This window comes from Apus apus, chromosome 4, assembly GCF_020740795.1.
Source record: "Apus apus isolate bApuApu2 chromosome 4, bApuApu2.pri.cur, whole genome shotgun sequence".
In the NCBI taxonomy this organism is placed as follows: Eukaryota; Metazoa; Chordata; class Aves; order Apodiformes; family Apodidae; genus Apus; species Apus apus.
The window spans coordinates 63,760,034-63,772,980 of record NC_067285.1 but is presented as its reverse complement, the minus strand read 5'-3'; the positions used below and the strand labels follow the sequence as shown (position 1 = coordinate 63,772,980).

General features: G+C 39.7%; 1 protein-coding gene across 4 annotated transcripts in view; it reads left to right on the top strand.

Moving 5' to 3' along the window:
* The window catches only part of NFKB1 (nuclear factor kappa B subunit 1), a 57,753-nt gene that overhangs the window by 11,540 nt on the left and 33,266 nt on the right, over positions 1-12,947 (top strand). For 3 of the 4 annotated variants that reach the window (XM_051617690.1, XM_051617689.1, XM_051617688.1), the window contains 3 exons: positions 178-262; positions 7,410-7,450; positions 10,800-10,898. In XM_051617690.1, the coding sequence (XP_051473650.1) occupies positions 178-262; positions 7,410-7,450; positions 10,800-10,898 (225 nt within the window). The remainder of the gene's footprint in view (positions 1-177; positions 263-7,409; positions 7,451-10,799; positions 10,899-12,947) is intronic. The other variant, XM_051617686.1, reaches the window with a different exon arrangement.

Here is a 12,947-nt window from a genome sequence, read left to right as displayed (position 1 = left end):
CTGCTGAAACTTGGTCAATACTACCAACTTTGCGCTGTTGTTGCCAGAAAAATACAAACTGTTTACATACTGTACCGGGGTGTTTGCAGTTTCAGTATTTGGATAGAACCTGGACATTCTTTGCTGATAGATGCTTTATAAAATTAGTAATGAAATATGTATTTTCTTTTAATATAGATGTTTGCAATGGATCAGTTAATGGGAATGAATGCATTATTCAATAATACAAATTACATCACTTCAGACTTGCCGCTACGAACAGGTAGGAACTGTTGCTGTTTGTTTGTGCTATTGTCTTGGTTTTTCTTCCAGTTTGTTTTTTTGTGACACTCTTTTCAGAGGCATTTTTGTTTACACTTTTTTTTTTTTTTTTAGAATCATAGAATTGTTTAGGTTGGAAAAGACCTTTAAGATCACCAAGTCCATCTCAAGGTTGTCAACTATGCTTACTATTATTATACCCCTAGGCATCTCTTTCTTACCCTCATAAAACTTTCAGTACTGAGGCAAATCTGATTTTCTCCTGGTTTGTACAGAAACCTGAAAGTTTCCATTATCTAAATGGTTTGAGTGACCAAAGAGCTTTGAGCAACTTGGTTTTATACATTATTTTGTATTTTTTTCTAAATTTGCATCTTCAGTGACCTACATGTTTGTATTGCCAGAGTGTAATGTGTGCTTTTTTTTAATCATTGTTTCGTTTGTTGTAGTAACTCTTAAGATGTTCTTGTTTTTCTCCAGTAAAATGTAGAATATATACAACTTCCGGTATAATTTGAATCTGTTTTTCCTTTTTGGTGACTTCTCTGTTTCCTGTAAAGTGGCAGTCTGGTATTAAAAGTACCTGACAATTTCCTGAATAATAACACTAGTTTGAAAGTTCAGATTCCAGTTTTGAAACAAACTACTGAAAATAAAAAAATAAGATTCTGCAAAGGTCTGATATGCAGTTTTTCCAGTATGGTCCCAGAACAGGAATATCAAATAGAAGTGTGTTACATCTCAGCCAGTATCAGCTGTTTGATCAACCTAGGTCTGGTTTTGCTTATTAAAGTTCTTTATAATTATTACTTCTTGTTTGAATTCAGAAAACTGTTTCTCTTGCTTAGTTTAGTAGAATAGCTAATATTAAAGGAGGAAGGAAGTAAGAATTTATTTAGGTGTATGAAGTTTTTCTTAATTTTTATCTCCAATAATATGTCTCCAATATAGCTATTATCTTTTCACATGAAAACTGATCTGTTTGATCCTGTTGTATCAGGAGGTAGCTGATACCTTCTGAGTTGCAGATTGCTTTCTTTTGTTGAAAATGCAAATCACTTCTGTTTGCAGTGTTTTATACACTTGACAGCAGTGAACGGTAAAATGAAATAAGCAATTAGCTTTTTTTCTCCATAGGTAAAATTCCACCCTAAAGTAACAATAAATGCTGTTGCAAAAATAAAAATGAAGACATGCTTACTGTTTCAGTTAAAGCATACTTCAGCTTTCTTGACTGAATACTAGCGAGGAAGAATCAAGAGACACACATGGTACAGATAATTTTATTTCAAGATAAAGTGTTCTGATGAGGAAAGCTCTTGACAAATATGGACAAGCACCCAACAAATTAACGCTGCAATCATTTGTTTGCAGTGTGTTTTTATTACGATATAAAATTGTTCAGTAAGATGCTTCTCTGTAGGATTAAAGGGCTTATGCATTATATGCCAAGATTTTTTTTCACCTTTCTCACAGTTTCTGTGGCACAAAGATGATTATTAGAATTTTGATTTCCCCATAATGATCTCTCTTACATGTACCTTTTAAGCTTACTCTGTATTCCTCATACCGGACTCCTTCCATACAAATTTATCATCTATATAAAACTGATTTTCAAAGATATATATATATATATATATATGTCCTGTCTAAACTAGAAAGCAACTGTTTTTAAAACCTTACAGGAAAGTCAACAATTTACTGACTTCACAGTCACAGAAAACTCATTGGGCCAAGTCTAGTTCTATCCTTAATATGCAAAATTCCTTAGAAAAGCAGGGTTTTTTTAAGTAGGGTTTTTTTTTTTAATGGGATTTAATAAAGGATCATGGGTTTCAGGTTATCACAAACAAAAAGTTAATAATAAATTTTAGATAAAGTAGATAATTTTAATGCCATAGTGATTTTATTTCTTGAGTAGTATCACTATAATGCTTACTTCCTAACCTGGTTGAAACTGTGGTTTGTCATTACTGTGGAATAGCTCTTCAGTTATAAGAAAATATAATAATTTATATTTTGTGCTCTAATTGTTTCCAAGCAGGAACTAATTATTTCTTTCTGCACAGCAAGACTGTTTAAAAATTCATGCAGGGTTTTCCAAAAGTACTTCCAGCCGAGATAGAGAGAAGGTGAAGTAAGTGTTCTGAAAAGGATTTTTTTCTAGGACAGTTGGATGTTTTAAACAGAAAACAACAAAGACATTAATGGTTGCTCATGATTTGGTGTGGTGCCTACACCTTTCAAACTGTGCATTCGTAAATGCACACTGTCGGCCTTATTACACTGGCAGGCAGGTTTAATATATAACTGTGGATTGCCATATCATGCCAACATAGTGAATCAACAAATAGCTGGGGAATTTGGGGACTTTCTTATGTTAGATGTTCTGCTGTTACGTTAACATTTCCAGTAACAGCAGAAGACCTTTGAGATGTTGGGGCAAAGATTTTCTCAGTGAGGTTGTCAGTGCTCAAGTGTCTTTGCTCATTTTTCTATCCTCTATATACCAGTTTTGAGTAAAAATTAGAGTTGGTTATTTTGGCTCTAAAGCTCTACATTTACATTTAAATCTAGAACGTAGCCACTGTGTGCCTTTGGTGACAAAAAGATGTATCTGTAATACATGTCATAACAATGCAAGCTGCAGGACTGAGCCATGTGTTCAAAACATCACCAGCAGAAAGGGCTGTTCTGGAGGACCTGGCTAACAGAGGAAGTGAGGGGGGGACTTGACCACAGCTGGTTGCAGGTTAAATTGAGTGGCTTCAGGTACTAGATAAGCTGGTAGATAAAGGACCACACTAGACCTGTGGCACTGCCAGACTGCAGGGGTATCCCACCAACCTCACAGACCCCTTTTTTCTTGACTTTGCTGTGATGGGAAGAAGGAACCAAGAGGGAGCCTAAGATGAATACTCCTTTGGGAAGTGTGTGTGCAGGGTGAGGCGTGCGAAGAGGAAGAAAGAATGTAAGTGTTGGGAGTGTCAAGATGCAGGAGGGCCTCTGACTCAGGCAGGAAGGAAAATGAAGAAATGTAGTAGTTGAAGAAGACGTGGGGAAGTGGGACTGTGACTCAGGCTGGAGGGGAGGCAGTGGGATGTGAGTTGTTTTGTGGCAACGGGGGTGAGAAGACAGAAAAGGAAGCACTGAAGCATACCTAGGACGTGGCAGTCTGCAGCAAACCCCCATCAGGCTAGAGGACTGCATGTTTTAGTTGCAGTTTTAACCCTCCTGACTGCACCAGTGCCAGGCAAATTGTAAGGAGCGCTCATGTCAGAACTTGGCTCTTGTCAACCATGAGAGTCACTCCTGTGTAGAGGTCAGCTCCACGAGTGTGTGCTGCCTCAGTTTCTTAGGGCAAAAGTAGAACTTAAGTTATGCATCAAGGATTGTTCCTTCTTGTGGTTGTTTAACACTTAAAGGGGGATTGCTTGTTGAATGAGAACTTGAAGCAAGCAACTTTCCAGCCTAGAAGAGAGGTGCAAAAAATCACCACAAATCTTGTCATTATTAAATCCTCTTACAAAATGGGAGATGATTCTCCCCCTCCACTTTGCTCTTGTGAGGCCCCACCTGGAGTACTGTGTCCAGCTCTGGAGCCCCCATCAAAAGAAGGACATGGAGCTCTTGAAGTGAGTGCAGAGGAGGGCCGAGAAGATGATCAGAGGGCTGGAGCACCTCTCCTATGGAGGCAGGCTGAGAGAATTGGGGCTGTTCAGCCTGGAGAAGAGAAGGCTCTGGGGAGACCTAATAGTGGCCTTCCAGTACCTGAAGGGGACCTGCAGGAATGGTGGGGAGGAACTTTTTGCAAGGGCCTGTAGTGGTAGGACACAGGGCAATTGTTTTAAACTGGAAGAGGGTAGATTTAGGTTAGACAATAGGAAGAAATTCTTTCCTGTGAGGGTGGTGAGACACTGGAACAGGCTGCCCAGGGAGGTTGTGGCTTTCCCCTCCATGGAAACATTCCAGGCCAGGTTGGATGGGACTTTGAGCAACCTGGTCTAGTGGGAGGTGGTGCTGCGCATGCAGGGGCATTGAAGCTAGATGATCTTTAAGATCCCTTCCAACCCAAACCACTCTATCATTCTGTGTACATCTTCAGGTGCTTACTGTCTGCTTAAACCAGACTTGCCTACTAATAGAAATGAAATATTAAAAACTTCCTATGCAATATTGTATTTTCCTCAGAGGAAAGGATCAGAGAGAAAAAAGGAACCACACAGTCAATGTTAGGCTCTCTGTCTAATGTACTTCTAGAAAGTATTTAGAGTTTAGTGAAGACAGCTGCATGAAACCCTTCCCTAAATAAAATCCTTTTTATAGTCAATATGCCACTTAGGCTTGGAAGTTACCTTGATCATTGCTGCTTTGTTTTTTAAAAGTGTTTCAGATATAATTAAGTGCCTTGCATTAGAGTGCCTTCTCTGTACTGTTACTTGGATCTGGTTCAGCTGCTATACCAGAGAAGTACTTAAGTCATTGCAAAAGAGAAAATGTTTAGCCACAAATCCCAAAGGTTAAAACAAGACCTCACAAAACTTTGTTTTAAATACACTGACGTATGATTTATATAATCTGGATTAATCATAACAGACATCTAATTTGCCTTTGTACATTTACACTGCTTCTTTTTGCACTTTTCTACTATTGGTATGTAAGATATTTTGAATCTTTTTTTTTTTTTATAATCAGTATATTTGTATGGTTTTTATAAGCTTTTTTTTTTTTCAAGGGGGCATAAAAAACACAGTCCCGAGTTTTCCATTTTCCAGAGTTTTCACAAGTACCATGAAAGGTGAAACCATTTCAGTGGTATGAAGAATTCCCTTTGAGCATTCCAATATGACAGTATTGTGTATATTGAATTTCCTTATGCTGAGGAAGAGTTGGAACTTGGGTCTGATGTATCCTGGGGGACTGCTACAGCCCCTTTGCTGTTGCATAAAAAAATACTTACTTTTCTGGCTAATGCTTAACAGAAGGCAGTAGTATTTTTGTCCATAATAAGCCAATGTATATGCCTTGAAAACTAATTCCTAAGGGGAGAAGAGCCAAATAAAAATCACTTGGCAGATACTGCCCTGGAGGCGTGGTTGAATGCTGAACTACACAGTTGCATTTTAGGTGCGTTATTGTTGCCACTGCGCAGAAGATACAGAGCTTCTGAATTGTTAAGGTCAAAATTTTAGAAGCCTAAAACATGAGAAGGGTTCGAGGTCTGTGAACAGAAGGCTTAAATTTATGTGCCCGTGTAATGCTTAAACCCAACTCAACTCATTTTGACTCCATGTTAGAGACAAAAACTGAAACATAAAACCACACCAAGGCTAAATATTACTCTTTTAAAGTTTCTGACGTCCAAACTGTTCTTCATGCTTTCTAATGTAAGATGATGTGTATATGATCTTGAGGCAATTGCTTTGCACAAATGCAAGATTTTAATTGTAGCATCATTTACTTTTTCACAGGAAGAGTGTTGGACTTGGGTAATAAATGAACTTTATATGTGAATTTGTTGTGACTGGCATTTGCAATGTAACTTTGGCATGAAGCTAATTTGGTCGCTGAGTCAGTTCACTTCAACAGCAAAATACTAATTCCATCTATTAACATATTTATCAAGATTCATTTTGAGAGAAGCCTGTTCAGTTAAGACCTGTGCTGACTATAGAGATATGAAGGTTTTGTTAAAGTGAAGTTGTATTGAGGAGCTGAGAAGGATGCTTGTAGTTATACTACAAACCATAAATTAATGCTCTGCCATTTTTATTATCAGTGAACATTAGGCTTGTTGACAAGTTTAAGTTGACGTATGGATGTACTTCTGTGCTGAGACCAAGCACTACCTAGTTTGAGGTAGCTGGATGGTATGGTACCTGCAGATGATGCAGTTGTTTGGAGGTAGAGCACACCCGTCAGGCAGGGCAAAGTATGCTTTATGTGGTTCCAAGCTGTGCCATGAAGATGTTGCTTGTCTGCTCTGGAGCTTTCACATGCCCCAGTGAGCTTGCTTGATTCCTTAGCATCACAGAGAATAAGTGATGATGCATGATTCCAACAGGAATATAACTGGCAAAATATTATGTAGGTATTCACAGTGAAGCTGTCGTTTGGGATCATCTTTGTTTTAATTTTTAGCACTGTGATCTGAATATTCTTTTCTGCTTAGCAAGAGGCAGGAAAGAACTCCTGCCCCTTGGAACTGTTGTTTTCAGACTGGGGAATGTCTTGTGTTCTAAGAGGTATTTCACAGCCATCCACCCAGAGCACTTTCTTTCTGGATGCAAATAACCAACCAATTAGAGCTTTGATTAGGTGGTGAATTCTTAGCTCTGGTTGCACTGACTTCTCATTGGATTTTAGAGCCTGCTCAAAGGCTGTTTAAACTGGTCAATTTTGAATGAGATTCATGGTATGAGTATTGCAAGACTGAAAGTTGTTCAAGGAAGTGTTCTTTGAAAGATATACATAGCATTTTAGTAGAACATAATTCTGTGTATTGGCATCATGCTCAAAGATGCATCTCATTAGAGTCTGTGTCTGTAGTCAAATAGAGTTTGTTCAGTGTTTTTAGAGGCACAGCAGAACGATGTAATTAGAAATGTATCTAAAATTATTAAAAGAATGTAAATTGTTTAGTCTCCTCAATTCCTGGGTTTTTTTAAAATCAGTTCTGACTGTTAGGGCATGTTGAGACAGTTTAAATTCCACCTATATTCTCATACCTCAGAGCTTCCCATTGGCTGTCTCTAAACTTTCAAAGGCACCTATTCAGTAGGATGCCCTGGGGTCAAAAGCTTAGGAGTATAGTCTTTAGAGCCCAAGGAGTTTAAATACAAAAGTTAACCTTAGCTCAGAAAGGCCAGGCTGCTTGTCAGTGGCAAGGGGAGGATCCTCTTATTACTCATCCTTTTCAAGTCTTAACTGAGTGATGAGAGCTGGTTGCCCTTCTTACTCCACTGGTCTTAGGAAAAGTTAGAAATTACAGACTGCCAAATTATTATTTATTAAAATTTAAGTTCTAAAGATGCTGAGGTGCTTTCAAAAATTTTATCTCAAGACATTCAAGGACATCAATTTTACCCTAGCAGCTTATGTTATAGTAATAGGAATATAATATCATTATGTCTTTTTTTTTATGTTAGCAGATGGACCGTATCTTCAAATCATAGAACAGCCAAAACAGGTAAGAAGAACACTACATTTTGAAAAGTTTTAAGGTAGCTATGTCACTATATTCAGCTTTGAATAAAATTATTACTTAAAGTGAGAGAAAAAAGGTATTGAAGAGGTTGAACTCTCATAACAAATGTTGCACTTAGCCACAAGCAGTTTTTCCTCTCACTTTTGTAGTTACATCGTTTCCTGTTTTGTTCTGTTTTCATCTTTGTCTCTCTGGAAGTGTCATGAGAAAAAAAAACAAACCAACAAAACCTGAGGTTTTTAAAAACATGTCTTGCTAAGGTAAACTCTTCGTCTTAGAAATTACTCTTACAGCCCCCCAGTATTTTGAAACGTAAATTAGTAGACCAAACATGGAAGATTTTTAGAATTTGTGTAATTTTTCTTGAAACACATGAAATAAGAAAAAACAAAAACATTTCATCCTGTTTCCAAGTTATAGGAACTTTTGACTTGTGCTTTATCATTGTAAAGAAATTCTGTTGTCCTTTGAGATTCCTTTCATCACAGTTGGCTGTTTTGAATAACCCAAGCAAAATCAAGATAAATGCTCAAATGTAACTTTTTTGTGACTGTAGGAAACACATGTTTCTTTGACAGTAGGAAAGTCATCCAAATGCACTAGTTTTCATGCAAAAGATGGCCAAAGTAATTGATGGGTGAAGGTCACCCTGATGGATGCCAGGGTATTACTCTCTTTAGCTGGTGGCATCAGCAATTATAAGTATTCCTCCTTAGCTGTTACATGAACCCTTTCCTGCCTGTCCAGTAAGTTGCATAAAATTCTACCTTATGGAGCTGTTAAGGAGACAGGGCATGAGGGTGACTAAAAGCTGACCTGTCCTCTGCTTGGTCTTCTGCAGAAGCATGCTGCAGTCCAACCATGTCCTAGGCTTCATTAAAAGAAGTGTGGCCAGCAGGTTAAGGGAGGTGATTTTCCCCTTTTACTTGGCTCTTGTGAGACCCTACCTGGATTACTGTGTCCAATTCTGGAGCTTCCAACGTAAGAAGGACATGGAGCTCCTGGAGAGGGTCTAGAGGAGGGCCACAAAGATGATCTGAGGGCTGAAGCACCTCTGCTGTGAAGACAGGCTGAGAGAGTTGGGGTTGTTCAGCCTGGAGAAGAGAAGACTCTGGGGAGACTTTATAGTGGCCTTTCAGTATCTGAAGGGGGCGCCTACAGGCCCCCCCCTACAAGGGCTACAACCTCCCTGGGTAACCTGTTCCAGTGTCTCACCACCCTCATTGTAAATAATTTCTTCCTAATGTGTAACCTAAATCTACGCTCCTCCAATTTTAATCCATTACCCCTTGTCCTCTCACTACAAACCCTTGTAAAAAGTCCCTCTCCAGCTTCCTTGTGGGCCCCCTTCAGATACTGGAAGGCCACTATAAGGTTTCCCCAGAGCCTTCTCTTCTTCAGGCTGAATAACGCCAACTCTCTCAGCCTGTCTTCATAAGAGAGGTGCTCCAGCCCTCTGACATTTTCACAGGCCTCCTCTGGACCCACTCCAAGAGCTCTATGTCCTTCTTGTGTTGGAGGCTCCAGAACTGGACACAGCACTCCCAGTGGGGTCCTACCAGAGCAGAGGGAGAGAATCACATCCCTTGACCTGCTGGCTACACTTCTTTTGATGCAGCCCAGGACATGGTTGGCTTTCTGGGCTGCAAGTGCACATTGCTGGCTCATGTTGAGCTTCTCATCAACCAACAGCCCAAAGTCCTTATTTTTTCAGGCCTGTTCTCAATCCATTCTCCACCCAGCCTGTGATTGTGCTTGAGATTGCCCCAACGCAGGTGCAGAACCTGGAACTTGGTCTTGTTGAAATTCATGAGGTTGGCATGTGCCCACCTCTCAAGCCTGTCAAGATCCCTCTGGTTGGCCTCCTTTCCCACCAATGTGTCAACCTTGCCACACAGCTCGGTGTCATCAGAACACTTGCTGAGGGTGCACTCAGTGCCACTGCCCGTGTCACGGACAATGATGTTAAATCGCACTGGTCCCAGTACTGACCCCTGAGGAACAGCATTTGTCACTGGTCTCTGTTTGGACATTGAGCTGTAGACCACAACTCCTTGAGTGCAGTCCTGACTGCTGGATCTGTTGAACTGAAGGCATAGAGGTCAAGAGGGGCTGAGTCATCCCATCACTAGGACTGCAGAGGTTGCTTTGCCTTTTGTGCGACTTGTGTTCAAATTCATCATAGCTGAGCACTTCACTTGTAGTGCGATCAGTCAGTGCACTGTAGGAAGGCAAGTGTGTGCCTAAGGATTATTTACATTGTCTGGGCAGAATCTGAATAAAAGTCAGATCTTTCCATTTGCCTGAGAAACACATTTCTAAACTGAAAAGGTTGTAGTGAGAAAAGTATTGAAGTTGATGATTACGGAGTGATTATGGAGTAATTTTGGAACTGTCAGCTGATACGAAGTTTGAATTCAGAATTGTCTGTGATTAGAAAGATGCCGAATGAATCATGACGAAGGGTGCAATACTAACTGGGCTGTTTGGACAGACACTGGGAGCCCTGTGCCAGAAATTGCTGATCTGGGCAAGTAGATCTGAAAGTATTCAAAGTTGGAGCACACATGAAATAATACAGTTAATCAGATTTAGAGTTACCAAATACATTTGCTTAATAGTTACATCTTTTGTCGTTCCAGATTACCCTGTCAATTAAAGGGGATGTTATTTCCTCAAATAAAAATGTAATAAATGAATAGCTGTGCTCCAGAAGGGTTGCTAATATCATACAGTTGCCTAGGGTATATTCAGACATTTATTTATGTAGCTGAGATTAAAGCACAGCCTTTCATAAGCCCTTGAAGCTTCTGTGCTGTTCCTGGACTCTGCTTGGAGATACGGCTTTCACATGCTCTCCCAGAAGCATTTCTGGGAGAAAGAAGCATTTCTGTTTCATCCCTGTTCTTTTCTTTATGATGCTTTGGACTTGCTCTATTATTGGCTTCAATTCTCTCTACCTAGCAGCAATTATGGGAATAAGTATCTGCTCCTGCATTGTCTGTCTTTTAATTCTTGTTTTGAGAATATAAATAGATCTGTGCTTCAAGATATCTTATCGCCTGTCACTTAAAGAGAAAAATTGTATTGCTGCTTTGTCTAAGAGTGAGAACAGTTTCTCCAGGGCTACAGTTCAGTGGTGCTTTGTCAGCCAGCACTCTGATAACATTTCTGGGATGAATAGTTGTAACTTTTCTGTTTGTGGGCTGTTTGAGAAGTCTACTTTGTGTGTGTTCACATGCACTCTCATGTGCTTTTCATTTTTTTGTGCTTTTTTTTTTAGTTTTGTTTCTAAACAGCTTTCAAGTTTCTTTTTACTTTGTTTCCACAGAGAGGGTTTCGTTTTCGATACGTGTGTGAAGGGCCTTCACATGGTGGACTTCCTGGTGCTTCTAGTGAGAAGAACAAAAAATCATACCCTCAGGTCAAAGTAAGTGCATGAATAATTGATTTTGCAAAGTGAGTGCAAGTGCCATATCTATGCATATAGGACTTTACTGCATATCAACCTCAATTTGTATGAATTTACTGAAGAGCAACTGCACTGCAATTCCGACTTCCAAAATGGAGTTAATTTTGAAAAAGAAGCTGTCTTCAGATTTGTGGAGTTATTTTGGCACTGTATATACATTCCAGCAGTTAAGCAGTGAGCTTTCCCGCACCTACCACCTCACTGCCCTAGTGCAGACTAATGGAGCTCTTTAAGGTGTAGTTAAGGCTAAAGCAAGCCCTGAGCTGCTCAGTTACTCCACTGCTGTGTACTGCAAAGCTTGAGACTGGTCAGTTATTCCACTAGAAGATGCTGTTGACCAAATTTTCCTTATTTTTCTGTTTGTGTTATTCCTTATTCACTATCTCTAGGATACTCTGTTTTTAAGGACTTGATTCCTTTAAAGTCAACAGAAAATTTCTCATTTTAGTGTGAGCACCATTGTGTTCAGGTGTTCACTGAAAGTTTGTGGGGCTTTTTTCTCCTGGACAAAAGTCAAGAACATTAATCAAAGAAACATTCTGTGCTAGCACAATATAAAGATTGTAACAGTGGTGATTAATCATTCTAGGATTAGAGGACATTCTTTGCCTATGGTTCTTGCAGCAAATTCTTTTTCAGTGAAAGTGGGGAGAAGATACACTGTGTCTTTTCAGTATTTTTTTTAAAGCAATGAAAGTCTTTATACTGGGTTACCTCTTTGAACTTTTGCACTGCAGATTGTCTTGGGAGGAGCAGGGTTAATGTTCAGGTTTGGTTCTAGGATTATCTCTTACTCTCTCCTCCATGGGGTGAGAAGGGGAAGGAAGAGTAGCAAGCAGTTAGCCTCTGTTTTGGGGTATGTCACTCCTCAGGTTTCTCTGCAATATGTGTGTAGTTCTTCTTGAATTCTTGAGAAAGGCTGGAGTTTGGAGCAGTTGCATCTCCCTTCATGAATCAGTATGATCATAACTCAATGGAAAATAATCAGCATTGACTTAGCCTAGGGTGTTAATCTTGTAAATTGAGAAGAAGCTGCGAAAGCTGATTTCATGTAGCCTTGCAGAGCTCCTATGAAAAATTACTAGCCCAGGCAAAGGATCTGCTTGCTTTTCCCTTGCCTGTTGTCCCAGTAATGATGAGCCAATGATTGAAATTTCAGTGGTATGTTCAGTGAATTTAATTTACCTCAACTGAGCCAGATCTTTGGATTCCAATCCAATCTGTATTGATAACAATACAAATGATACTCTATAAGGTGTGATGGGTTGCACAATAGCATGACAAGGAGTTATGTAATAAAGAGTTACAGAGGAAATGGAATTTCTCTGTGGGTAAGCTAGAAAGCAAAATGTTCTTTGGCTTTCCATCAAACCCTCTGTTTTCATTGATCATCAGATTTTAATTTCATCTAAAGATTCCCCACACACGTGTGTGTGTCCCTCCCCTCCCTTGCGTCCTACTCTGTGCATCTGGGTTTTTCCTAGTATAAATCCCCACATGGCAACACCTGCTGGGAGAGGCTGGCAAGGGAACACAACAAGTAAATTCCTCAAGGCCATTGCTTGTTAGTGCCTGTTCCTGATTCAAGTTGTGCCAGTAAAGACAGAAGCATTTCGCACCTTTTCCTGTAAGTCTCTTCTGTGTTTTGTCCGAGGGTGCTTACCTTGTCGTAAGTGAGGTGAGCACAATTGAAGATCACTGTTTTTTGTTGCTTTGGGGTTTTTTTGTTTTGTTTGGCTTTTTTTTTTTTTACTCTTGTGCCAAGTTTTTCACCGTAAAACTTTCATTTGTTGATCATAGTGCTGTGAAAGGACAGGAGTAGCATGAGCTTTGGCTGTACTGTGGAAAGGAGGTTTTGTGATGGATCTTTAATCCTTGGCTGTGGTGTGGTCAGTGCAGCTCACGTTGGGATCTCTTTTGTGCTTGGCCAACTCTGCACAGAAACCTGATGTAATTTACCAGTAGCTGCCATGATTTCTTGAAAACAGATACCTTCAGTGCACAAAA